Source organism: Mustela nigripes, chromosome 1 (genome assembly GCF_022355385.1).
Source record: "Mustela nigripes isolate SB6536 chromosome 1, MUSNIG.SB6536, whole genome shotgun sequence".
Classification (NCBI taxonomy): domain Eukaryota; kingdom Metazoa; phylum Chordata; class Mammalia; order Carnivora; family Mustelidae; genus Mustela; species Mustela nigripes.
The window spans coordinates 11,832,251-11,856,692 of record NC_081557.1 but is presented as its reverse complement, the minus strand read 5'-3'; the positions used below and the strand labels follow the sequence as shown (position 1 = coordinate 11,856,692).

Here is a 24,442-nt window from a genome sequence, read left to right as displayed (position 1 = left end):
TTATTTATTTATTTACTTGTCAGAGAGAGAGAGAGAGAGAGAGCGCACACAGGCAGACAAAGTGGCAGAGAGAGAAGCAGGTTCCCTATGGGACAAGGAGCCCGATGTAGGACTCGATCCCAGGACACTGGGATCATGACCTGAGCCGAAGGCAGCTGCTTAACGAACTGAGCCACCCAGGCATCCTGACATCACTACTTCTAATCCCTGGAATTTACCTCAAGAAAATTAAAAAAAATAAAATAAAAAGAAGATAGGAATAAAACAAACAAAGAAAGAAAAGGAACTTTAGTATTTCATATTAAGTAATGGTGTGTAAATGTGGTATATTAGTATAATTGAATTTTTGTCACTTGATATATATTGATCTCTTTATATATTGATCTATAAATACACACACATATATAGAGATAGCTATAAACATATTCACAAATATATGTATATCTATATATATTCATCCATGTATCTATCAACCTATGGACAGAGTGTGTGTCCCCACTAACCCCTCTCAATGTCTTCCAACTGATGGGCCCTCTAGTTTAACTTTCACAATCAAACACAAAATGTTTTTTATAGCAGGCTGATTATCAGGATGGAAATTGACCGATTTCAATAACACTGTTCTCACTTTGTTGGGGTTTCTCTGAGGAAAAATGCTACCACTACTTAGTCTTTCTCTTAAGAACTCTCTGAGGATCATATATACCTGATGTCATATATTCATGTGAATAATATGTTAAGATGATTATTAAACACAGATTAAAGAGTTACTGGTGAAAGAATCACTTCACATCACCTACTGAAGACATAGGACACACGTTGGTCATGAAAATAAAAGGGGGTCAGGAGTGATGTCCCCAAGATGGTGGGATGGGGTGCTCTTGACTTTCTCTCTTCCCAGGGACACACTCAGAGATGGCAGTTACCTTTGAGAGAAATCCAGAAACTTGCAGAACAACTTCTACACTTCAGGTGAATGAAAGAAGAGCCGCATTGAAATGGATAGGATGGGCCAAGATATGCTCACGATAAACCCCACCCCACCACAGCACCTTACAATCAAGAGAGAACCCCCAACTCCCAGTTTCTTCCTGAGAAGCAAAGGGTTGGACCACACAGCTAGTGCCCAGTTTTTAAGGCTACCACCCAAGGGATGGGTCCCCAAATCACTTTGCTCTGAGAGCCATTGTGGCTTGGCATACATGAAACTCACAGGGACACATAAAATAAGGAAGTTTTTAAATGGGTGCATGAGCATTTTTTTGTAGCTATCCCTTCCAAGATCAGCACAGAAGGAGCAGACAAAATACCATCTCCCAGTTTCTCCCTGAAAAGGATTTGACCATATACTTTCCCAGCCACAGCCTTAGGTTCTGGCTTCTAAACAACCCACATGTGAGAGCTCATTGAGGGTATTCCCAGCTATCTAAAAGAGCTGGTGGCTACATCTGCTTTCTCTCCTCAGCTAACTGCAGTAATAAAACAGTCTCCAGCTTCTTCCTGAAAGGAGTTTGTCTATAAATCTAGTACTTCATCATCTTTCTCTACTCTCTTTTTTTTAAGCACCTCATCTTCTAAGGCTGCCTTTGATGGACTGACTTCTAAATTACCTAGCTTTAGAAGGTGATGAGGTTCAGTATTCATTGTGTGTTCCAACCCACAAAATAGAGAGGTAGCTCTAAATAGGTACAAAAGCATTCCCAGAGGGTATCCCTTCTGCCTTAGCACAGAATAAGTAGACAAAAACACCCAGTTCCCAGTTTCCCCCGATGGGCTAGATTGTATATTTAATATCTTGACTTTCCCGGGTGCTGCCTGGAGATTGGGCTTCTAATTAGCTTGCATTGAAAGCTAAAGGGGCTGGCAAATAATAGCTCTCTGGGAGCCTAAAGAGGCATGTGGGCAATTCCCACGCTGTTGGGACACCAACAGATCTTGACAGACCCTGATCTCCTGACCATAAAAAACAAAGACAGTGGTTTAAGCAAACACCGAGGCTTGAGGAAAATAAAGCCTCAGGTCAAGGTTATTTTTTAAATATTTTATTTATTTATTTGACAGACGGAGATCACAAGTAATCAGAGAGGCAGGCAAAGAGAGAGGAGGAAGCAGCCTCCCCACAGAGCAGAGAGCCCAATGTGGGGCTCGATCCCAGGACCCTGGGATCATGACCCAAGCTGAAGGCAGAGGCTTCAACCCACTGAGCCACCCAGGTGCCCCTCAGGTCAAGGTTATTAACAAAGATTATTTCCTACATAAGGCAAGTCTGTCAAGACTGGGAGGTGGGGCTGTTTTATCTAATATGCAAAAACCAATATAGAAAGTCAAGGAAAATAAAGAACAGAGGAATATGTCCCAAACAAACAAACAACAACAACAACAACAACAACAAAAGAACAAGATAAATCTCCAGAAACCAATCTTAATGAAACATAGATAAGTAATTTGCCTGACAGGGACTTCCAAATAATGGTTGTAAAGATGCTCACCAAGGTCAGGAGGGCAATGCATGTGTAAAGTGAGCATTTCAACAAAAAGACAGACTATATTTTAAAAGTACCAAACAAGAAAAATTCAATAGAGTGGTTCAACAGCAGATAAGATCAGCTGGAGAAAAGGATCAACAAACTCAAAGCTAGATCAGTGGAAATCATCTAATCAGAAGAGCAAAAATTAAAAAAAATAATTAAAAAGAGTGAAATAGCTTAACCAATTTATGGAACACAATCAAGTGGACAAATATACCTATTATAGGTGTCCTAGAAGGAGAAAGAGAGAATCATGCAGAAATGTGTTCAGAAAAATAGTGATTAAAAACTTCCCAAATGTGGGTAAAGAAACAGACACTAAAATCCAGGAAACTTAAAGAGAAACAACAACAACAAAAAATTAATCCAAAAAGACCCACACCAACACACATTATAATTTAATTGTTAGAAAGTAAAGACAAAGAATAAAACACAACAAAAGAAAAGTGAGTTTTTACAAACAAAAAACCCTCTTAAGACTATAAGCATATTTTTTCAGCAGAAACCTTGCATGCTTGAAGGGAGTGGAATGATATATTCAAAGTGCTAGAGAAAAATAACTACCAGCCAAGAAATGCTTTTTTTTTTTTTTTAATTTTTTATTTTTGATAACATATATTTTTATCCCCAGGGGTACAGGTCTGTGAATCACCAGGTTTACACACTTCACAGCACAACATGGAGGCTTAAGTGGGTAGAAGAAGAATAAATGAAACAAGATGGGATTGGGAGGGAGACAAACCATAAGTGACTCTTAATCTCACAAGAAATGCTTTATCCATGAAAGTTTCCTTCAGAACTGGAGGGGAGATAGATTTTGGCAGATAAACAAACCTGAAGGAGTTCATTTCCACTAGAGCAGGCTTACAACAAATGTTAAAAGGAATTTCTTCAAGTTGGAATATATTCAGTACAAATGGAAACCAGAAGAGAGTAGGACTATCTATACTTATATCAGGCCAAATAGACTTCAAGGTGAAAGTATGGTAATAAAGAAAGAAGGCCATTATGTAATGATAAGAAGGTCAGTTTATTCAAAGAATATAACACTTAAAAAATGCATATGTACCAAACAATGGAATGCCTGAATATATAAAGCAGATATTGACAGATCTGAGGGGAGAGATAGAAAACAGTAAAAATAATAGTAAGGGACTTCAATATTCCACTTTCAACAATGACTAGATCATCCAGGGAGACAATCAGTAAAAAAATATTGGAGTGGAGCTACATATTAGACCAAATGGACCTAACAGATACATACACATATTCCATCATACAGCAGCTGAATACACATTTTTCTTAAGTGCACATGGAACATTCTCTAGGTTATAGGTTACATGTTAGGTTATATGTTAGATTGCAAAGCAAGTCTTCACAAATTTTAAAAGATTGAAATCATACCCAGAATCTTTTCTGACCACAATGGCATACAACTAGAAATCAACATCAAAGACAAAAACTGGAAAATACACAAATATATGGAGATTAAACGATATGTTCCTAAACAACAGTGAGTCAAAAATTCTTTTTAATTAAAAATTTTTTCAGACAAATGAAAAAGGAAACACTATATACCAAAACATACAATGCAGCAAAAACAAGTCAAAGAGAAAAGTTTATGATGATAAATGCGTATCTCAAGAGAAAGATCTCAATCTCATCTCACACCTCAAAAAACTAAAAAAAGAAGAAATAAGCATAAAATTAGTAAAAAGAAGAAAGTAACTACCAGAGCATAAATAGGTAAAATGAGACTAGAAAAATAATGGAAAAGATAAATGAGACTAAGGGTCTTTTTTTAAAAAGATAAACAAAATTGATTAACCTTTAGTTAGACCTACTAAGAAAAAAAGAGAAAAGACTCAAATGAATAAGAGAAGACAGAAAAGAAGGGAGATTACAATAATGACACAAAAATGAAAAGAATCATGAGACCACCATGAACAGTTATTAACTAACAAATTGGATAACCTAGAAGAAACTGTTGAATTCTTAGAAACATGCAACCTGTAAAAACTAAATCATAAAGAACTATAAAATTTGATCAAACCAAATACTAGTAAGAAAGCTGAATCCCAACAAATAAAAGCTCAGGACCAGAGGACTTCATTGGTGAATTCCACCAACCATTCAAAGAATTAATGCAAACCTTTCTCAAATCTTTCAAAAAATTAAAGAGGGGGATACACCTCCAAACTCATTTTATACGGTCAGCGTTATCCTGATACTAAAGTTAGACAAGGATACAATAAGAAGATGCAAAACTCCTCAAGGGACGCCACATTCAGCAACATATTAGGAGGATCATACACCAGTAGCAAGTGGATTTTATCCCTGTATATTAGCCCACAGCTAACATCAGACTCAATGGTGAAAAGCTGAAAACTATTCCTCTAATATTAGAAAAAAGACAGAGATGTCTACTCTTGCCACTTACCTTCAACATAGCACTGCAGGTTGGGAAAAGAGATAAAAGTCATCCGGGTAAGAAAGGAGGAAATGAAGTCGTATCTACCGATGATATCATCGTATGTATAGAAAACCTTAAAGATTCCACTCCCCCCACAAAATCCTACTAAAACTAAGAAGCAAATCAGTAGAGTTGCAGAATACAAAGTCAGGATACAAAAATGAGTTGTATTTTGAGACTCTAACAATTGTGAGGAAGAGAAATTAAGAAAGTCCCAATTATAATAGCAACAAAAAGAAAAAAAAATGCTTAGGAATAGTTTTAATCAAGAAGGTCAAAGATCTGTACACTGAAAACTAGAAAACATTAATGAAAGAAGTGTAAGAAGATGCACATAAATGGAAAAAGATTCTGTGTTCATGGACTGAAAAATTATTATTGTGCAGATGTCCATTCCACCAAAAGCAGTCCTTATTAGGGCAATCCTTACCAAAATTCTGATAGAAATAGAAAAAATAATCTTAAAATTTGTATGGAACCATAAGAGACCCCAAATACCAAAAAGATGTTGGGAAATAAAAACAAGGCAGGAGTCGTTATACTTCCTGACTTTTAACTATGTTACAAAACTATAATAATCAAAAGAGTTTGATATCAGCATAGACACAGACACATAAATTACTGGAACAGAATAGAGAGCCCAGAAATAAACCCATGTATATATGGTCAGGTAATTTTAATCAACTTGGTTATGGGAGGTCTTTCATAACGTGTGTGTGTGTGTGTGTGTGTGTGTGATCACCACTTTTTACACTTTACATTACAGTGTTATTTGTGAATTATACCTCAGTGAAGCTAGTTGAGGGTAGGGCAGGGATCAGGAGGGTAAAGGCATGAGAGAGGAAAATTATACTACCCTTGAGTAATGTCACATCTTGGCAAAAGTGGCAGGATATGCTTATTAGCAATACCTCGCTTGTAAGATAGGAGATCCAGGAGAAGCAGGAGGGCAGAATGTAGCTGAAAAGAGTATCACTGAGATCCAGAAGTGTAGGAAACTGAACAAGACCGGAGTCTGCCGCAGGAAGGTCTGGCCATGCCAGATCTTCCAGACCCAAAGGGGAGTACTACATGAATGGTTTGAGAACAAGGACTGTGGTGGTTCTGTTGACCTGGTTTGAGAACAGGGACTGTGGTGGTTCTGTTGACCATTTATACTGCTTCTCAGAGCCCAGACAACACATATCACTTTACTGCTGATTACAATTTGTTCTTTCTCCCTGTCCGCCCAACCACTTCTCCTGCCACATCAGCCCACCCAACTCGGTCTTGTGCTCAGAATTGCTTCACAGTGGCACACAGTGCCACTGGTTCCAGTTACAGGGCAAGGTGATATGATTCAGACTGTGACTCATTTTCTGTATGATTTTGTTGGTTAAAGCTGTATGGTAATAGCTAGGGTAGTCAAGTTTGTCCAGAGCATGGATGTGAACATCCATGAGATAAGAGATGAGACCCTTGCCCCGGTGCTCAGGCACAGTACCCCCCATCCGTATCTCGCCTGTCTGGTCCATCAGGCTCCAGGACACAGGGGTCCCCTCAGGCCCCAGCAGGCAGAAGGTGGGGAAGGTCTGGATGCAGCGCTCAATAAATGTCTGGCTCCTCTCATTGCTCCCAAAATGCCAGAATTTATTCACCAACGGAGCATGGGTAACGTCCAGGGAGGAGAGTTGAAACATCTCTTGGTTGCTGTTGAGAACAAGGAAAAAGAATACCCCCAAATATCACACATACTGTGGAGTATTATGTTTGTTTTCCCCCAAATTGTCGTCAGACAATGCAGAGTGGAGTGGAGTAAAGGCATAGACTCTGCAGCCAGATTGCCTGAGTTAATCATCTTGTTATAAAATGGAGATATTAACAGAGTGGTGCTATTAGTAGCAGCTCTGTAAATAATGTAAGAGCTATCCCATGATTAGTACCTCAGACCCATGCCACACAAAAAATAATTACACAAAAATTAACATTTTTTTTGTCAATATTGCTGTGACTCTCCACTTAAGATGGGAGAATTGATAACATCCCTGTTCTACACATAACAGTAGGTAAGCAGAAAATAAGTAAGTGCCTCAAAGCATATGCTAGCAAGATATAAAGCCAGGGCTTGGAATCTTGTAATCCTGGAATCTTTGTCTGTTGGTGTCAGAGGCTCCTTGGCCACTGTGCGAGAGCTGAAGCCCACGGAGGGGCAGTGATGTGGAGTGTGGACAGCCCCCACTTGACAGAACACTGAAGTCTGAAGACTGCTACAGGGGTGGAGAAGGTTTTGGGAGGTGTCCTAGAAAGAGCCCAGAGTGTGGAAGCAGGAGATGTAAACATGAGCCCCAGTTATGTCCTTAACCATCCACATGACCGTGACAAGCTGTTTCATCAACTGGACCTGTTTTCCATCAGGAAAATGGGTATAATGTCTCCTCCCTTGTCTGTCTCATGGGATGAACAAGAAATCAAATGAGAGTATAGATTTGGAGGTGTCTTTTAGATGTAAGTTGCAATACAGTGTGAATAAATCTTTTCCAAGTGTATTAACACAGAGAGGGCCATAGGATTGGATATCTCAAGATAAAATCCCTATATCGGTTTTAATTCTATTCAGGCATAAGTGGAGGGCAATATATAATGTGTTTTGCTCTGGGATGTAAATTCATTGCATATTTATGAAGCGTCTATTTGACGCTTTGTTGTGGCTCCTGAAAACTTACTGGTGACCACCATGAAGAATGTCCTCTGCTCTTGTGGAGTTTGAATCGTTGCAAGGGAGGAATCCAACAACAGAGACGTCAGTAAATTCACAAATAAGCTGGTTTTGGATAGTGATAAGTGCACTGAGGAAAATAAAAACTGTATTTCGTGATGAAGAATTATGGGAAAGGGTGGTTTCGGGTTGCTCTGCAGAGAACTCTCGAAGGAAATGACATTGGAGATAATGAGTGGCAAGAAAGAAACAGATGTGCAAGGATCAGAGGGAAGGAGATTTTAGGCAAAGAATAAATGCAACAGTCCAAAGGCATTATGTGAATGTATGAAATCAAGTTGGAGAAAAAAAAGCCAGAGCTGCTGGTGGCAGTAAGCAAGAGGGACATGATGAAGTCCAAGAGGTGGTGGATAGCAGGTCTGCTAGGACCCTGAATGTCCGTAATGGGCATGTGAGCAGAGGAACACTGATGGCTTTTAAGTGGATGAATTGACACAATCCATGTCCAAAAGGATCACGCTGGAAATGGATTGTAGGGAGGCAATAGCGAAGATAGGGGAAGATGTTGGGAGGCCACTTCCATGCAGAAAGATGAGAGTAACCCAGAGGATCTTTTTCCAAAACTCACATGACTTTGCGTCTGCCAGATTTAAGAGGTAAGTTCTTTGCCTCCAGCAAGGAAGGGAGCAGTTTACTTGCTCTCTCGGGCAACATGTACATAATGCCTTGTTGTTGCTCGACCTTGACCAGTTTAACAGCTGCAAGATTTTGTATCACTTCGTTCAGGCTGGACTGTGAACCTAGAGAGGGGTGAGGTGAAGGGAGAAGTAACTGGCCGTGTAGATGCTGCAGAAGCTTCCTGGTGGAAATATGCAGATCTTAAAGTCAGGCAGTGTTGCTTCTGGGGTCACCATGAACCATGTGACCATGCCCAAGTCACTCTCTTATGCAAGCAGATAATACTAGAAATCCTGACTATATCACTGCACAATCAATGGAGAAATGGTATTTTAAAAAGTAGAAGCTAACCTTGAGTGTGTTCCTACTCCATGCCCAGGTATTGGTCTAATACTACATTTAATTCTTCCCTTGAACTTGTTTTAAGTACTTTTACTGCCCTCTTTTTTTACACATACAAAAACTGAATAATAGATACACCACTTGCTCAAATCACAAAGCAGGTAACAGGCAGAGCAAGGATGCCGCCCTAGAGAATCTGACCCTGGAGGGTGTGCTCACAGCCATGGTAGTTGTACTTGTGACCTTGTGACCTGGAGGTGTTCTCTGGCACAAGCAACTGTCATTCTTATTCTAGGAATGGAAGACCAGAGAGGGAGGGAGCTCTGCTCTCACACCTAATCCCCCTAATGGACCCTGAATATGTCTGAAAAATATATCATGAATCCTTAGCTAACAAGAAATTCCATTGCTCACAGTCCCATGTGTCAAGTCCACAGTTCGCAATGTTTGAATTCTATTCCACTGAAGAGGTGGGAGCAGCTGATGCAAAGAATGAACATCAAGCTGAGTCGGGTTTGGTAGAGCTTCCTACCTACAAAGGCTGTAGGGGAATGTTCTCAGGATCAAAAGTGACCCTGTAGGAGTAGCCAGGAACAGTCATAGAAGCCAGCACACATCCCAGATGCCAAACTTACTTTGGATCTGCAAACGTTGTTTCCAGTTGATGACACCCGATGCGCCAAGGAATTCTTGACAGTTTGGGGGATTCTTAGAATAGATTTGGTAGGTGTTGGTGTAGTAATCAAAATCATCTGTCATTTCCTGTTTGGTTAGTTAATGTAAAATAAATCACATTGATTATACCCAGTGATTGGAATACTTTGCCTTAGTCTGTCATTATACTGTGTTATTTTATAAACTTATAAATATTTGGTATTATTCTTGATGTACTAGCATTATTCCTGAATCATTTACATCATGACAGCAAGTCAGGGATTTAATCACTCAATTTTTGGTTAAGAAAAACTTGATGAACTAGGTATTTATATGGTGTGTTACAATTTCAAATCAACCAAATGTGCACTGGTTTAGAAAACATTCTTCTATGATTCTGTAATCTTCAGGAGAAAGAAAGCATTACTGTCAAAGGCAAGTTTCCTTTGAAAGAGTAAATTTTATTCTATTTAAGAGTCTAAGAAAAAAACCCAGTCTCAGAACCAATGGATTGTAAACATAACAATGTTGAAATTGATAGAGGTAACCTTGTATTAGAATTTTCACTTATATATGACATAGCTACATGAATAAAGACATATGATGTCTTCATTTTTCTTTTTTAAAAAATTTTAAATTTTTATTTAAGTATAATAAATATGCAGTGTTATATTAGTTTCATATATTTATAAGAAATATAAAATATATTTTTATAAATATAATGATTCAACAAATTTTTTAGTACATGACTCAGTGCTCATCACAATAAATGTACTCTTAATCCCCTTCAGTTACTTCACCCATCCTCCTACACCCCTCCTTCTGGCAACCACCAGGTTTGTTTCTGTATTTAAGAGTCTGTTTTTTTGTTCGTCTCTTTTTTCTTTGTTTATTCATTTGTTTTGTTTCTTAAATTCCACCATATGGTATTTGTCTTTCTCTGACTGACTTATACACTCTTAAGTCCATCTACATTGTTGTAAATGATAAGATTTCATTCTTTTTTAATGGCTGAGTAATTTTTATTATATATATTATATATTATATATAATACTATGTTTATATGTAAAGTTATCTTTATATTTTAAAATCATTTTCTTTATTTATATATTGATAGACACTTGGATTGCTTCCATATCTGGGTTATTGTAATAATCTTGCAATAAACATAGGGACACATGTATCTTTTCAAATTAGTATTTTTACCTACTTTGGGTAAATACCCTATATATACATACATATATATTGGGTAAATATGCAATAGTGGAATTATTGGATCATATGTTAATTTAATTTTTAAGTTTTTTAAGGACCTCCGTACTGTTTTCCGTAGAGACTACACTAATATACATTTCCAACAGTGTATGAGTGTTCCTTTTATTCCACATCCTCACCAACACTTACTTCTTGTGTTTTTTCATTTGAGTCATTCTGATAGGTATAAAGTGATATCTCATTGTGGTTTTATTTTGCATTTCTCTGATGATTAGTGATATTGAGGATCTTTTAAATGTGTTGGCATCTGTATGTCTTCTTTGGATAAATGTCTATTTAGGTCCTCTGCCCATTTTTTTAATTGGGTTATTTGTTTTTTTGGTGTTGAGTTGTATAAGTTCTTCATATATTTTGGATATACTTTATTTGACACATGATGTCTTTAAAATGTAAACCATAATGCACTATTATTTTTTTAAAAAATAATTTGCATTCCCCCCCAAATTGAAACAAAATTTGTTCAAGAAGTTCTTCTCAAAGTTAACAAATCAGAGTTCAGGTTATTTGAAGTTGGAGGAAAGAGTCAGGAAACAACTACCCAACAAGGGTAGAATAGCCAGAAAGTGCTACTCAGAAATGCACTCATAGCTTCATTTTTCAGTTCAATAATTAATGTAAATGTCTTCATTTTTGTATTCTGTTTAGTTCAAAAGCACTATACATTTAAATTTTATTTGAAAATTTTTGTATTAAAATGACATTGTATGATTACACATTTTGCATGCATACATTTTTACTTTATATTTTCCAATATGCTTATAACATATTTGTCTTTGAAATATATTCAGCACTTAGTTTAAGTAATCTTTAAAAGTTGACACTGAGGGGCGCCTGGGTGGCTCAGTGGGTTGGGCCTCTGCCTTCAGCTCAGGTCATGATCTCAGGGTCCTGGGATCGAGCCCCACATGGGGCTCTCTGCTCAGCAGGGAGCCTGCTTCCCCCAGCCCCTCCTGCCTCTCTGCCTACTTGTGATCTCTCTCTCTTTCTGTCGAATAAATAAATAAAATATTTAAAAAAAAAGTTGACACTGAAAATACATTCCCAAATATAAGCATTGCAGTTTGTTCTTTATATTTTTTTAATTTTCTTCATATTTAGCTCTACACATTTTTAGGTGTTATGTTTTTCTGTTTAGAATGCATTCTCTCTTCTTATCAGTCTGCCAAAAACCCATTTATCTTCAAAATCCAGTTTTGCTGAAATGTCTGCCTAGAAGCCCTCTGATCCTCTACGTGTATACCCCGACATCTGTGGTTTTAAACTGTCTCTTACACAGTATTTTTTTTCTCACTCTTACACAGTATTGCTGGTATCTTATATAGTGTGTGTTTCTATATGTTTTTGTGCATTTTCACTCCATGTTGTAATTTATTCCTTTATCTGACTTCTGTGAACTTCTTGAGGACAGCAACTCACTTACCATCAAACAATTCATTTCTTTTTTTTTAAGATTTTATTTATTTATTTATTTATTTGACAAGCAGAGGGAGTGAGAGAAGGAGAAGCAGGCTTCCAGTTGAGCAGGGAGCCGGATGTGGGTCTCGATCCCAGGACTCTGGGATCATGACATGAGCCAAAGGCAGACGCTTAATGACTGAGCCACCGAGACGCCCCTCACACAATTCATTTCTGTATCCCCTGGGTCTACCACATTGCCAGGTGCATGGTAGGCGCATAGCAAATAAGAACACAAAAGTGTACTCATTCTACATCTGGCACCTTACCTCCTCCTGAGGTCGGATAACCACTGTTGTAAAGTCAGGCCACTTGTCCACCATGGCAGTTAGCTTGAATGGGTTTCTTTGGTTCATGTGGAAGACAGTCCCATAAACCTACAGCATCCCAAGAAAGTCAGGGAGTCAGCTTATTAGGAAAGGATGGTAAAGTAACTTATTTGATCAGGACAATGATTATTTCTATGAAATCAAGGTGATAACTGATAAGCATGTGGTTCAAATCACCTTCAGATTCCACTTCATTACTCCAAATAGAAATAGGTTTGGGGGGTCAAACCATGAACATTATATCAATAGAGTTAAACATTAGATAAACAAATTAATTAAAAATCATCCACTATCACACTGTAGAACTTAGTATTATATCTTTCCATTTTATTTCATTTATTGACAAATACATAAATTTTTAAGCAATGAAATTACCTAATGTATATTAGTTTACCACATACCCCCTCCAGACACACAATATACTATAGGCATATTTCCATGTCAATAAATACCAATCTAGAGAATCTATAGAATCATTTTTAATGACTGTATAATATCCATCATGGGAAAGAACTCCAGTTCAATTTTATTTTCTACATCTATTAGGAGAAGATCATCTGGCTTTTTTCTTTAATCTATTGATACAATGAAATACACTGAATATTAATGTTGAACCTGCCTTGGATTCTCAAGATAAATTCCTCTTGGTTATAATTACTATCCTTTTGATATATTGATGGATTTGACTTGATAGAATTTTGTTGAGGATTTTTGGGTATATGTTCATGAGTAATATTGTCTTCTAGTCCTTTCTTTTTTAAAATAAAATTCAGGGGCACCGGGGTGGCTCAGTGTGTTAAAGCCTCTGCCTTCGGTTCAGGTCATGATCCCAGGGTCCCGGGATGGAACCCTGCATCAGGTTCTCTGCTCCTCGGGGAGGCTGCTTCCTCCTTTCTCTCTCTCTGCCTGCCTCTGCCTACTTGTGATCTCTGTCTGTCAAATAAATAAATAAAATCTTAAAAAAAATAAAATCCCTGACACTTTACTGAATTCCTGTATAAGTTCTAGCAGTTTTGGAGTGCAGTCTTTTGGGTTTTCCACATATAGTATCATATCATCTGCGAAGAGTGATAATTTGACTTCTTCTTTGCCGATTTGGATGCCGAATGTTTATAGCAGCAATGTCCACAATAGCCAAACTATGGAAAGAACCTAAATGTCCATCAACAGATGAATGGATCAAGAAGATGTGGTATATATACACAATGGAATACTATGCAGCCATCAAAAGAAATGAAATCTTGCCATTTGCAACAACATGGATGGAACTAGAGCGTATCATGCTTAGCGAAATAAGTCAAGCAGAGAAAGACAACTATCATATGATCTCCCTGATATGAGGAAGTGGTGATGCAACATGGAGGCTTAAGTGGGTAGAAGAATAAATGAAACAAGATGGGATTGGGAGGGAGACAAACCATAAGTGACTCTTAATCTCACAACAAACTGAGGGTTGCCGGGGGGAGGGGGTTTGGGAGAAGGGGGTGGGATTATGGACATTGGGGAGGGTATGTGATTTGGTGAGTGCTGTGAAGTGTGTAAACCTGGTGATTCACAGACCTGTACCCCTGGGGATAAAAATATATGTTTATAAAAAATAAAAAATTAAAAAAAAAATCCATTTCTGGTTTTCATATTAGGGTAATTCTGGATTCATAAAATGAGTTGGGAAGTGTTTACTCCTCTGATCTATTCTGCAAGAGTTTGCATAGAATCGATATTATTTCTTCCTTACATGTGTGGTAGAAATTGCCATGAAAGCCATCTGAGCAATGGTATTTTCTTTGTTGGAAAATTTTAAATTATGAAATCAGTTTCTGCAATGCATACAGGATGATTTAGGTTATATTTTTCTTCTTCAATGACTGTTGGTAACTTGTCCTTTTCACAGAACATAAGCTGTGAAATCTATAGGCACAGTATTGATAATGGTGTGTCTTTATTATCCTTAAAATGTTTATGGGTTTGGTATTAGTGTCCCTGTTTGTTTCTTTATTTTTTTAAGTATAACTTTTTTTTTACATTTCTTTTCAGCATAACAGTATTCATTGTTTTTGCACCAGTGCTCTATGCAATCCATGCCCTCTCTAATACCCACCACCTGGTCCCCCCAACTTCCAACCCCCCCTTCAAAACCCTCAGATTGTTTTTCAGAGTCCATAGTCTCTCATAGTTCACCTCCCCTTCCAATTTCCCTCAACTCCCTTCTCCTCTCCATCTCCCCTTGTCCTCCATGCTATTTGTGATGCTCCACAAATAAGTGAAACTATATGATAATTGACTCTCTCTGCTTGACTTATTTCACTCAGCATAATCTCTTCCAGTCCCGTCCATGTTGCTACAAAAGTTGGGTATTCATCCTTTCTGATGGAGCCATAATATCCATATTGTATATGGACAACATCTTCCTTATCCATTTGTCCATTGAACGGCATCTTGGTTCTTTCCACAGTTTGGCGACCATGGCCATTGCTGCTATAAACATTGGGGTACAGATGGCCCTTCTTTTCACTACATCTGTATCTTTGGGGTAAATACCCAGTAGTACAACTGCAGGGTCATAGGGAAGCTCTATTTTTAATTTCTTGAGAAATCTCCACACTGTTCTCCAAAGAGGCTGCACCAATTTGCATTCCCACCAACAGTGTAAGAGGGTTCCCCTTTCTCCACATCCTCTCCAACACATCTTATTTCCTGTCTTGCTAATTTTGGCCATTCTAACTGGTGTAAGGTAGTATCTCAATGTGGTTTTAATTTGAATCTCCCTGATGGCTAGTGATGGAATAGTGTCCCTGTTTCATTCCTGATTTGATTTGTGTCTTCTCTCTGCATTTCTGAGTCAGAAGTTTATCAACATTATTGATCTTTTCAATGAGCCAGATTTGGTTCATTTTCTTTTTTTAAAGATTTTATTTATTTATTTATTTGACAGAGAGAGAGAGATCACAAGTAGGCAAAGAGGCAGGCAGAGAGAGAGAAGGAAGCAGGCTCCCTGCTGAGCAGAGAGCCTGATGTAGGGCTCCATCCCAGGACCCTGATATCATGACCTGAGCTGAAAGCAGAGGCTTTAACCCACTAAACCACCCAGGTGCCCCTTGATTAATTTTAATTGATTTTCTCCTCTCAAATTCATTGCTTTCTGCTCTTATATTTTATAATTTCCTTAATTCTCTTTGCTTTGAGGTTAGTTAGTTCTTTTTCTGATTTTTCAGGTGGAAACTTAAAGTGCTGATTTGAGATCATTGTTTTTTTTCCTTTCAGTAAAGCACTTGATGCTATATATTTCCCGCTTATCACTGCTTTAGCTGCATCCCCAAACTTTTGATATCTTTTGCTTTCATCTTTATTCAAATATTTTCTGATTTTTCTTGTGACTTTAAAGTATGGTTTATTTAGAAATGTGTTGTATATTTCTTAAATTTGGATGTCTTTCTAGATACCTTCCAGGGTTTTTTAAAGTTTAGTATCATATTGTTGAAGGACATACTTATTACAATTTCAGTTCTTTATAAAGTCTTAAGAATATGGTCTATCTTTGTACACATTCCATGTGAATTTGGAAAGAATGTGTATTCTACTATTGCTGAGGGACGTACTCTACTATTGATGAGGGACGTACTCTGTAAATGTCAATTAAGTTGGTTCATAGTATTTTTCAGGTCTTCTATGTAAGCTATAGGTTTTCTGTCTATTATATAAGTTACTCAGCGAGGAGTGTTAAAAATGTTTAATTGTAATTGTAATTACAATTGTAATTGTAATTGTAATTAATTGTAATTAATGTGGCTTTATCTATTTGTTCTTTCAGTTCTTTCAGTTCTATCCATTTTTGTCCTATGTCCTTTGAGCCTCTGTTGTTAGGTGTATACACTTCAGCATTTTTAATGCCTTCATGGTGAATTGATACCTTTATTAAAATGCAATGACAGTCTTTATCCCTGGTAATATTCTAGTACTTTGAAACATATATTATTGCCTCCCCCCAAAAAACCCACCTCTTTATATACAAGATCGTTGATCTATTTTTAAAATATATTTCTGTTTCATCCCATATTAAACATAACCTTTTTGGGTTTGACAAAATAGAAATTGGCCCATCCTTAATTTTGAAGAAAAGTCATAATGGTTAACTTCTGTCAGGCACTCAACTGTTTAGAAAAAATAAGTTAAACATTAATGTGTTAGTTCAGTCAACTGTGCAATTCTGGCAAATCTTCCAGTTATATAATTCTCGGAATGGCACAAAGAGATGTTTTGGGTCATCGCACAGCAAAGATCATAGTGGATTTAAATCATATGATTGCCACTCACTAGTGATGTGGTCAAGTCCTAAAACCGAGTTCCTCTTTTGGTTACATGGGTATAACAGACTTGCCTTCCAGTGAGGTAAACTAAATGAGATGTAAGACGAACAAGTGCCTGGTACAGAGTAGGTGCTCAGAGAATGTTTGTTCTCCTTCCTACTTCTTTTATATGCAGTTGCCAGTCATTTTAGTTCCCTCTAAAAATGTACTGTTACCTTTAAGGACTCTGGGAGGCTCTTCCTCAATGATTTCTCTAGCATTTGCAGCACTTGTGGGCCTTGTAAGTGGAACATCTTACCTTAAACCTAAAGAGAGAATCAAGAAATATCAAGGAATGAGAAGTGATGGAAAACATATAAAGACGCAAAACAGACAGCAGGTAATTCTAGCTAATGGTCAGGACTTCATTCTTGCTGTTTTCTTGGTGCCCCATTCACTGAACTCCTCACTAAATCCTAGGAAGAATAAGACTGGTAGAAAGCACAGGTGTATACTTCCAAAACTATTTTTCTTTAACATTTTCTAACCTTTAAAAATCTGCATGAAATTTTTATTTTAACTTTATATCATCCAGCATACCAATAATTAAGGATGCACTAAGATTATCATATATAGTATCTAAACATGCATGAACATATTTTTTAAAAAAAGATTTTATTTATTCATTTGACAGAGAGAGAGATCACAAGTAGGCAGAGAGGCAGGCAGAGAGTGGGGGGGGGGGAGCAGGTTCCTTGCTGAGCAGAGAGCCTGATGTGGGGCTTGATCCTAGGACCCTGAGCTGATGGCAGAGGCTTAACCCCCAGAGCCACCCAGGCACCCCAACATGCATGAATATCTTAGAGATTAAGTTCCTCTCCATGACAAGCCTGAGTCTGCCAGCTAGAAGCTATAGGATGTTGGGCAAATTACTCAACTTCTCTGTGCCTTGGTTTTCTCATATATAAAATGCCAGTGACTATATGCCTGTCCCATATAGTGGTTATGCCAGTTAAATAAATCAATACGTTAGGTGCTTTGACCAGTCCATTTGAGCAAATGCTTTTAGTCCTCTTGAGTAAACATGTAAATGTACATTTGCATGGTCATATAGTAAGCATATGTTTAACTTTTAAAAAACTAACAGATTGTTTTTCCAAAGTGGCTGAATGATTTTATATTCCCTTAGCAGTGTTTGAGTTACATTTGGTCCTCATTCTCTCCAGCACTTCTCCAGATGATTTTCTTATGCAGCCATATTCAGGAATCATTGATATAATAGATAACAGATAAAATCCTTAACAAAACCATCACAGGTCAGATAAAGGAAGATAACTAGGCTCATCCCACCCTACAAACACAACTAGGTAAATATAAAATCATCCTAAATACCCCAGAAATCAACCAGAAGATGGGCAGAACAAACTCCGCAACCAGAGAGAGAGAGAGAAGAGGTCACACCAAGGAAGGTAGAAGTGTGGAGATATGATTCGGGAAAAAATGGATCAAGGACGCTGTGTAAGGGTGGGAGTCATGGTCTCAGAGAAAGATGAGTGAGAGAGCAGGGGATGGGGGGGGGGAACACATGTGGATGTACAAGGAGAATGTCTGTCCAAAGTCATTGGCTTGAAAAATGACAGGGGTTGATTTTGTGAGCTCTTGCAACCAGTGGAGCTTACAGCTTGGAGTTTTAAAAATCAGCAGGACAAGGGGAGATGGAGAGGAGAAGGGAGTTGAGGGAAACTCCCCCATGGTTCACAGGGAGGTGAACCATGAGAGACTATGGACTCTGAAAAACAATCTGAGGGTTTTGAAGGGATGGGGGATGGGATGTTGGGGGAACCAGGTGGTGGGTATTGGAGAGGGCACAGATTTCATAGAGCACTGGGTGTGGTACAAAAACAATGAATACTGTTATGCTGAAAATAAATAAATAAACAAATAAAAAAGATCAGCAGGCTCAGCTGGCACCATTTTCCTACCCCATACTTAGCTTAAATACAGAACCACTTATGGGAAGCAAGTCAGCACAGACACTGATTACATAATCTGCTTACACCAAGGTCAACCTCCGTGCACTCTGGCAGGACTGTAATTCTCAGCCAAATTTGCCTTGGTCTGAGCATGACAGTCCCCTCCTCTAGAAGACAAGCACAAACCCCTGCCCATACCACATCTCCTAACCAGTGAGTTCTGCAGGGTCTCAGTTCTGGTAGAGTAGGTATTAGGTCTCATTTCACAAACAGACCAGAACACACCTAGTTAAAATTCACCTTCAGGCTGGGGACCAAACACTACCCTCTGTATGAAAGGACTCTGTAGATGACTGGCATGAAGGATAGAACTGCCAAAACAACAACAGTGGAACAATGTAGCACACACCAGAGATACTCCCTGATGTATTGGGCCCTGGACACTACATTACCTCTTCTTTATAGGCCATTACTTTCAGAAGCAAGAGACATAACTGGCTTTTCTAATACAGAGAGAAAGGCAGAGACTTAGACAAAATGTCAAGATGGAGGAATTTATCCCAAATGAAAAACAAGATAAGGCCACAGCCAGAGATCTAAGCAAAGCAGACATAAGTAACATGTCTGTTGAAGAATTTAAGGCAACAACCATAAGGATACTTGCTGTACTTGAGAAAAAAATAGAAGACATCCTGATGGGAAACCCTTACTACAGAGATAAAAGAGTTAAAAAAGAATCAATCAGAGAAGAAGAATACAATAAACAAGACTGGAAACAGGCTTGTTACATTGAACAGCGGGCTGGAAGAAGTAGAGAAATGAATTAGTGATCTAGAAGACAAAATAATGAAAAATAATGAAGCTGGACAACAGAGAGAAATAATAATTATGGAACACAAAAATAGACTTAGGGAAATCAATGACTCCATCAAACATAATAACACTTGTATTATAGGAATCCCAGAAGAAGAAGATAGAGGAAAAGGGGGCAGAAAATTTATTTCAAGAAATAATAGCAGAAAACTTCCCTAATCTGGGGAAGGAAACAGATATCCAGGTCCTGGAGGCACAGAGGACTTCCATCAAAATCAACAAAAGCAGGCTGACACCAAAACATAATTCAAGTTGCAAAATACAGTGATAAAGAAAAAATCTTAAAAGCAGCAAGACAGAGGCCATCCTTAACTTACAAGGGAAACTCATAAGACTACCTGGAGATTTCTCAACAGAAACTTGGCAAGCCAGAAGACAGTGGCTGATAGATTCAACATACTGAATGGGACACAGTGTCAGAATGGATAAAAATCAAGAGCCATCTATCTGCTGCTTACAAGAGACCCATTTTAGACATAAGGACACCAGCAGACTGCAAATGAGAGGGTGGAGAAACATCTGTCATGCAAATGGATGTCAAAGGAAAGCCTGAGTAGCAATACTTAGACAGACTAGACTTTATAGATTTTATTTATTTATGTATTTATTTATTTTTTAAATTTTTAAAATTTATTTTCAGTGTAACAGTGTTCATTGTTTTTGCACCACACCTAGTGCTCTATGCAATCCGTGCCTTCTCTAATAGCCACCACCTGGTTCCCTCAACCTCCCCCACCACCCCTTCAAAACCCTCAGATTGTTTTTCAGAGTCCATAGTTTCTCATAGTTCACCTCCCCTTCCGATTTCCCCCAACTCCCTTCTCCTCTCTAACTCCCCATGCCCTCCATGCTATTTGTTATGCTCCACAAATAAGTGAAACCATATGATAATTGACTCTCTCTGCTTGACTTATTTCACTCAGCGTAATCTCTTCCAGTCCCGTCCATGTTGCTACAAAAGTTGGGTATTCATCCTTTCTGACAGAGGCATAATACTCCATAGTGTATATGGACTACATCTTCCTTATCCATTCGCCCGTTGAAGGGCATCTTGGTTCTTTCCACAGTTTGGCGACCGTGGCCATTGCTGCTATAAACATTGGGGTACAGATGGCCCTTCTTTTCACTACATCTCTATCTTTGGGATAAATAGCCAGTAGTGCAATTGGCTCAAAGATACAGATGTAGTATTTATTTATTTTTTGAGATAGAAAGAGAGAGAGTGGGGGGAGGGGGAGAGAAAGAGGGAGAGGGAGAAGCAGACTCCCCACTAAGCAGGGAACCTGAACCAGGGCTTGATCCCAGGACCCTGGGATTGGGACCTGAGCCAAAGACAGATGCTTAACTGACTGAACCACCCAGCTTCCCCCAAACTAGACTTTAAGACAAAGATTGTTAAATGAGGCAAAGGAGGGCATTATATAATTATGAAGGGGATAATCCAACAAGAAAATATAAAAGTTATAAATATTTATGCACTAAACATAGGAGCACCCCAAAATATAAAACAACAACAAACATAAAGGAACAAATTGATAATAACACAATAATAGTAGGGGACTTTAACACCCCACTTACATCAATAGACAAGTCATCAAAAAGAGAAAGTAAACAAGGAAACAATGGCTTTGAATGACATATTGGACCTGATGGACTTAACATATATTCAGAACACTCCAACCTAAAACAGTAGAATACACATTCTTACCAAGTGCACATGGAACATTCTGCAGAATAAATCACATATTAGGTCACAATATTAGGTCAGAAAAGGTACCTGGTATGATTTCAATCTTTTCTGACCACACTTTGAAACTAGAAGTCAACCACAAGAAAAAAAAAAGACCACAAATATATGAAGGCTAAACAACATGCTAGTAAACAATGAATGAATCAACCAATCTTGGATTTGTTTGAAATCAAAGAAGAAATTTTAAAAATACATGGGAAACATATAAATGAGAATACAGTAGTCCAAAACTTTTGGGATGTAGCAAAAGCAGTCCTAAGAGAGAAGAATATAGCAATACAGGCCAACCCCAAGAAGCAAGAAAAAAATCTTGAATAAATAAAATAACTTTACATCTAAGGAGCTAGAAAAAGAATAATAAATAAAGCCTAAAGCCAGCAGAAGGAAGGAGATAATAAAGATTGGGACAAAAATAAATGATACAGAAACTAAAAAACAGTAGAACAGATCAATGAAATAAAGAGTGGATTCTTTGGAAAAAATTGATAATTTCCTTCATAAATTAATATTAATAAGCATAAAAAGAAAAAAATTAATAAAATTGGTAAACCCCTGGCCAGACAGATACATGAATTCAGGGAAGTCACAGGATACAAAATCAATGTACAGAAATCTGTTGCATTTTTATACACCAATAATGAAGCAGTAGGAAGAGAAATTAAGGATTCAGTCCCACTTACAATGGCACCAAAAACAATAAGATACCTAGGAATAAACCTGACCAAAGAGGTGAAAGACCTGTACTTTGAAAACTATAAAACACTGATGAAAGAAGTTGAATGGCACCAGGGTGGCTCAGTCAGTTAAGCATCTGCCTTTGGCTCAGGTCATGATCCCAAAGTCCTGGAATCCAGCCCCAGTTTGAGCTCCCTGCTCAACATGGAGTCTGCTCCTTCCTCTCCTTCTGCCCCTCCTCCTGCTTGTGCCCCCTCTTTCAAATAAATGAATATAAACTTTAAAAAAAAAAGAAATTGAAGGAGACACACACAAAAAATGGAAAAACATTCCCTGCTCATGGACTAGAAGAACAAATATTGTTAAAATGTTTTTACTAGCCAAGGTAATCTATACATTTAATGCAATCCCTATCAAAATATCAACAATATTTTTCACAGAACTAGAACAAACAATTCTAAAATTTGTATGGAACCACAAAAGACCTAGCCAAAGCAAACTTGAAAAAGAGAAACAAAGCTGGAGGCATCACAATTCTCTATTTCAAGTTACATTACAAACTTTAATGATCAAGACAATATAGTACTGGCACAGACAGTATGGTATTGTCACATAGCTCAATAGAAGACAATAGAAAACCGAGAAAGGAATCCACAACTCTATGGTCAGTTAATCTTTACCAAAACAGCAAAGAATATCTAGTGGGAAAAAGACAGTCTCTTCAAAAAACAGTGTTGGGAAAACTGGGCAGCAACATGCAAAAGAATGAAACTGGATCATTTTCTTACACCATACACAAAAATAAATTCAAAATGAATTAAAGATCTAAATGTGAGACTAGAAACCAAAAAATCTAGAGAAGAAGATAGGCAATAGCTTGTCATCGACCATAGCAACTTCTTTCTAGATATGTCCCTGGGGGCAGGGGAAACAAAAGAAAAATGAACTATTGGGATCTCATCAAAATAAAAGTCTTCTGCACAACAAAGGAAACAGTCAGCAAAACTAAAAGGCAATCTGTGGAATGGAAGAAGATAATTGCAAATAGTATATCTGATAAAGGGTTAGTTTATTAACCATATACCAAAAAACTCATAAAACTCAACACCCAAAAAATGAATAATCCTATTAAAAATGGGCAGAAGACATGAATAGACAATTTTCTGAAGAAGGCATACAGATGGCCAACAGGTACATGAAAAGATGCTCAGTATCACTGATTATCAGGGAAATGCAAATCAAACCTACTATGAGATGCCACCTTACACTTGTCAGAATGACTAAACTCAACAACACAAGAAACAACAGGTGCTGGTAAAGATGTGAAGAAAGGGGAACTCTCTTGTACTGTTGGTGGGAATTTAAACTGGTGCAGCCACTCTGGAAAATGGTATGGAGTTTCCTTCAGAAGTGAAAAATAGAATTACCCTTTGATCCAACAATTGAATTACCAGGTATTTACCCAAAGATTAAAAAAAAATACTAATTCAAAGGGATACACGTACCTCTTGATGTTTATAGGAGCATTATCTACAATAGCCAAATTTCAGAAAGAGCCCAAATGTCCATTGACTGATGAGTGGATAAAGAAGATGTGAATACACACACACACACACACACTAGACTATGACTCAGCCATCAAAAAGAATGACATCTTGCCATTTGCAATGACATAGATGGAGCTAGAGAGTGTTATGCTAAGGGAAATAAGCCAATCAGTGAAAGAAAAATACCATATGATTTCACTCATATATGAAATTTAAGAAACAAAACAAATAAGCAAACGGGGAAAAGAGAGAGGGAGAAGCCAAGAAACAGAGTCTTAACTATGGAAAACACACTGAGGGGTACCAGAGGGATGGTGGTGGGAGGATGGGTGAAATAGGTGTGATGGGGATTAAGGAAGGCACTTGCTGTGATGAGCACCAGATGTGACATGGAAGGGTGGAATCACTGTATTGTACACCTGAAACTATTATTACACTGTATGTTAACTAATTAGAATTTTAATAAAAACTTTAAAAACCACAGTACCTTCAAAGCAGTAAAGCAAGATTTGTAGAGCTAATTCGAAGGCAGACCAAAAGACTGAGGTCAAGTCATACTTCAATAAATGCAATTCTCCAAGGGACTTACAATGCTGAGTTCTACCCAAGTCTTTGTTATCCTAGAAAATACAACAGTTAAAGAAATCCCTCCATCTACTTTGTGTTCCCGAAAGGGCTTACTGCAAGGAATCTTACTTCCTCCCACCTGCCTTAGTAAGACTCACTGATGCGCTGCTTGCTTACCTATGACAAGTCCAGACACTGATCCTCCAAATTCTCAATCTCTGCCTTATAAATGATTAGCTGAGCTGTGAGCCACACACTGATATATCAAAGCAAACTGCTTGTTAATCAATGTTGGTTAAATTTCTCTTCTTCCTCTAGACTGAACCAATATATAACCCCTTCTTA

General features: G+C 37.8%; 1 protein-coding gene and 1 long non-coding RNA gene across 5 annotated transcripts in view; one reads left to right on the top strand and one right to left on the bottom strand.

The window, feature by feature from the left end:
• Positions 1-5,082, top strand: part of LOC132020891 (uncharacterized) — a 21,953-nt gene extending 16,871 nt beyond the window's left edge. The window contains exon 3 of the long non-coding RNA XR_009405143.1: positions 902-5,082. This is a non-coding gene — a long non-coding RNA (uncharacterized LOC132020891). The remainder of the gene's footprint in view (positions 1-901) is intronic.
• LOC132020859 (glycine N-phenylacetyltransferase-like) lies at positions 3,535-24,442 on the bottom strand. Of its 4 annotated transcripts, XM_059404987.1 has the most exons (8): positions 24,275-24,442; positions 24,018-24,150; positions 16,949-17,038; positions 12,370-12,477; positions 9,352-9,478; positions 8,325-8,496; positions 7,704-7,826; positions 3,535-6,690 (listed from the first exon to the last, which is right to left on the bottom strand). In XM_059404987.1, the coding sequence occupies exons 3-8, from the start codon at positions 17,024-17,026 to the stop codon at positions 6,288-6,290; spliced, it is 1,011 nt and encodes a 336-aa protein (XP_059260970.1). In that variant the 5' UTR covers positions 17,027-17,038; positions 24,018-24,150; positions 24,275-24,442; the 3' UTR covers positions 3,535-6,287. The 4 variants fall into 4 exon arrangements, with proteins under 4 accessions (XP_059260970.1, XP_059260979.1, XP_059260983.1 ...); XM_059404996.1 differs by lacking the exon at positions 24,018-24,150; XM_059405000.1 differs by lacking the exon at positions 7,704-7,826 and having other exon boundaries at positions 24,275-24,438.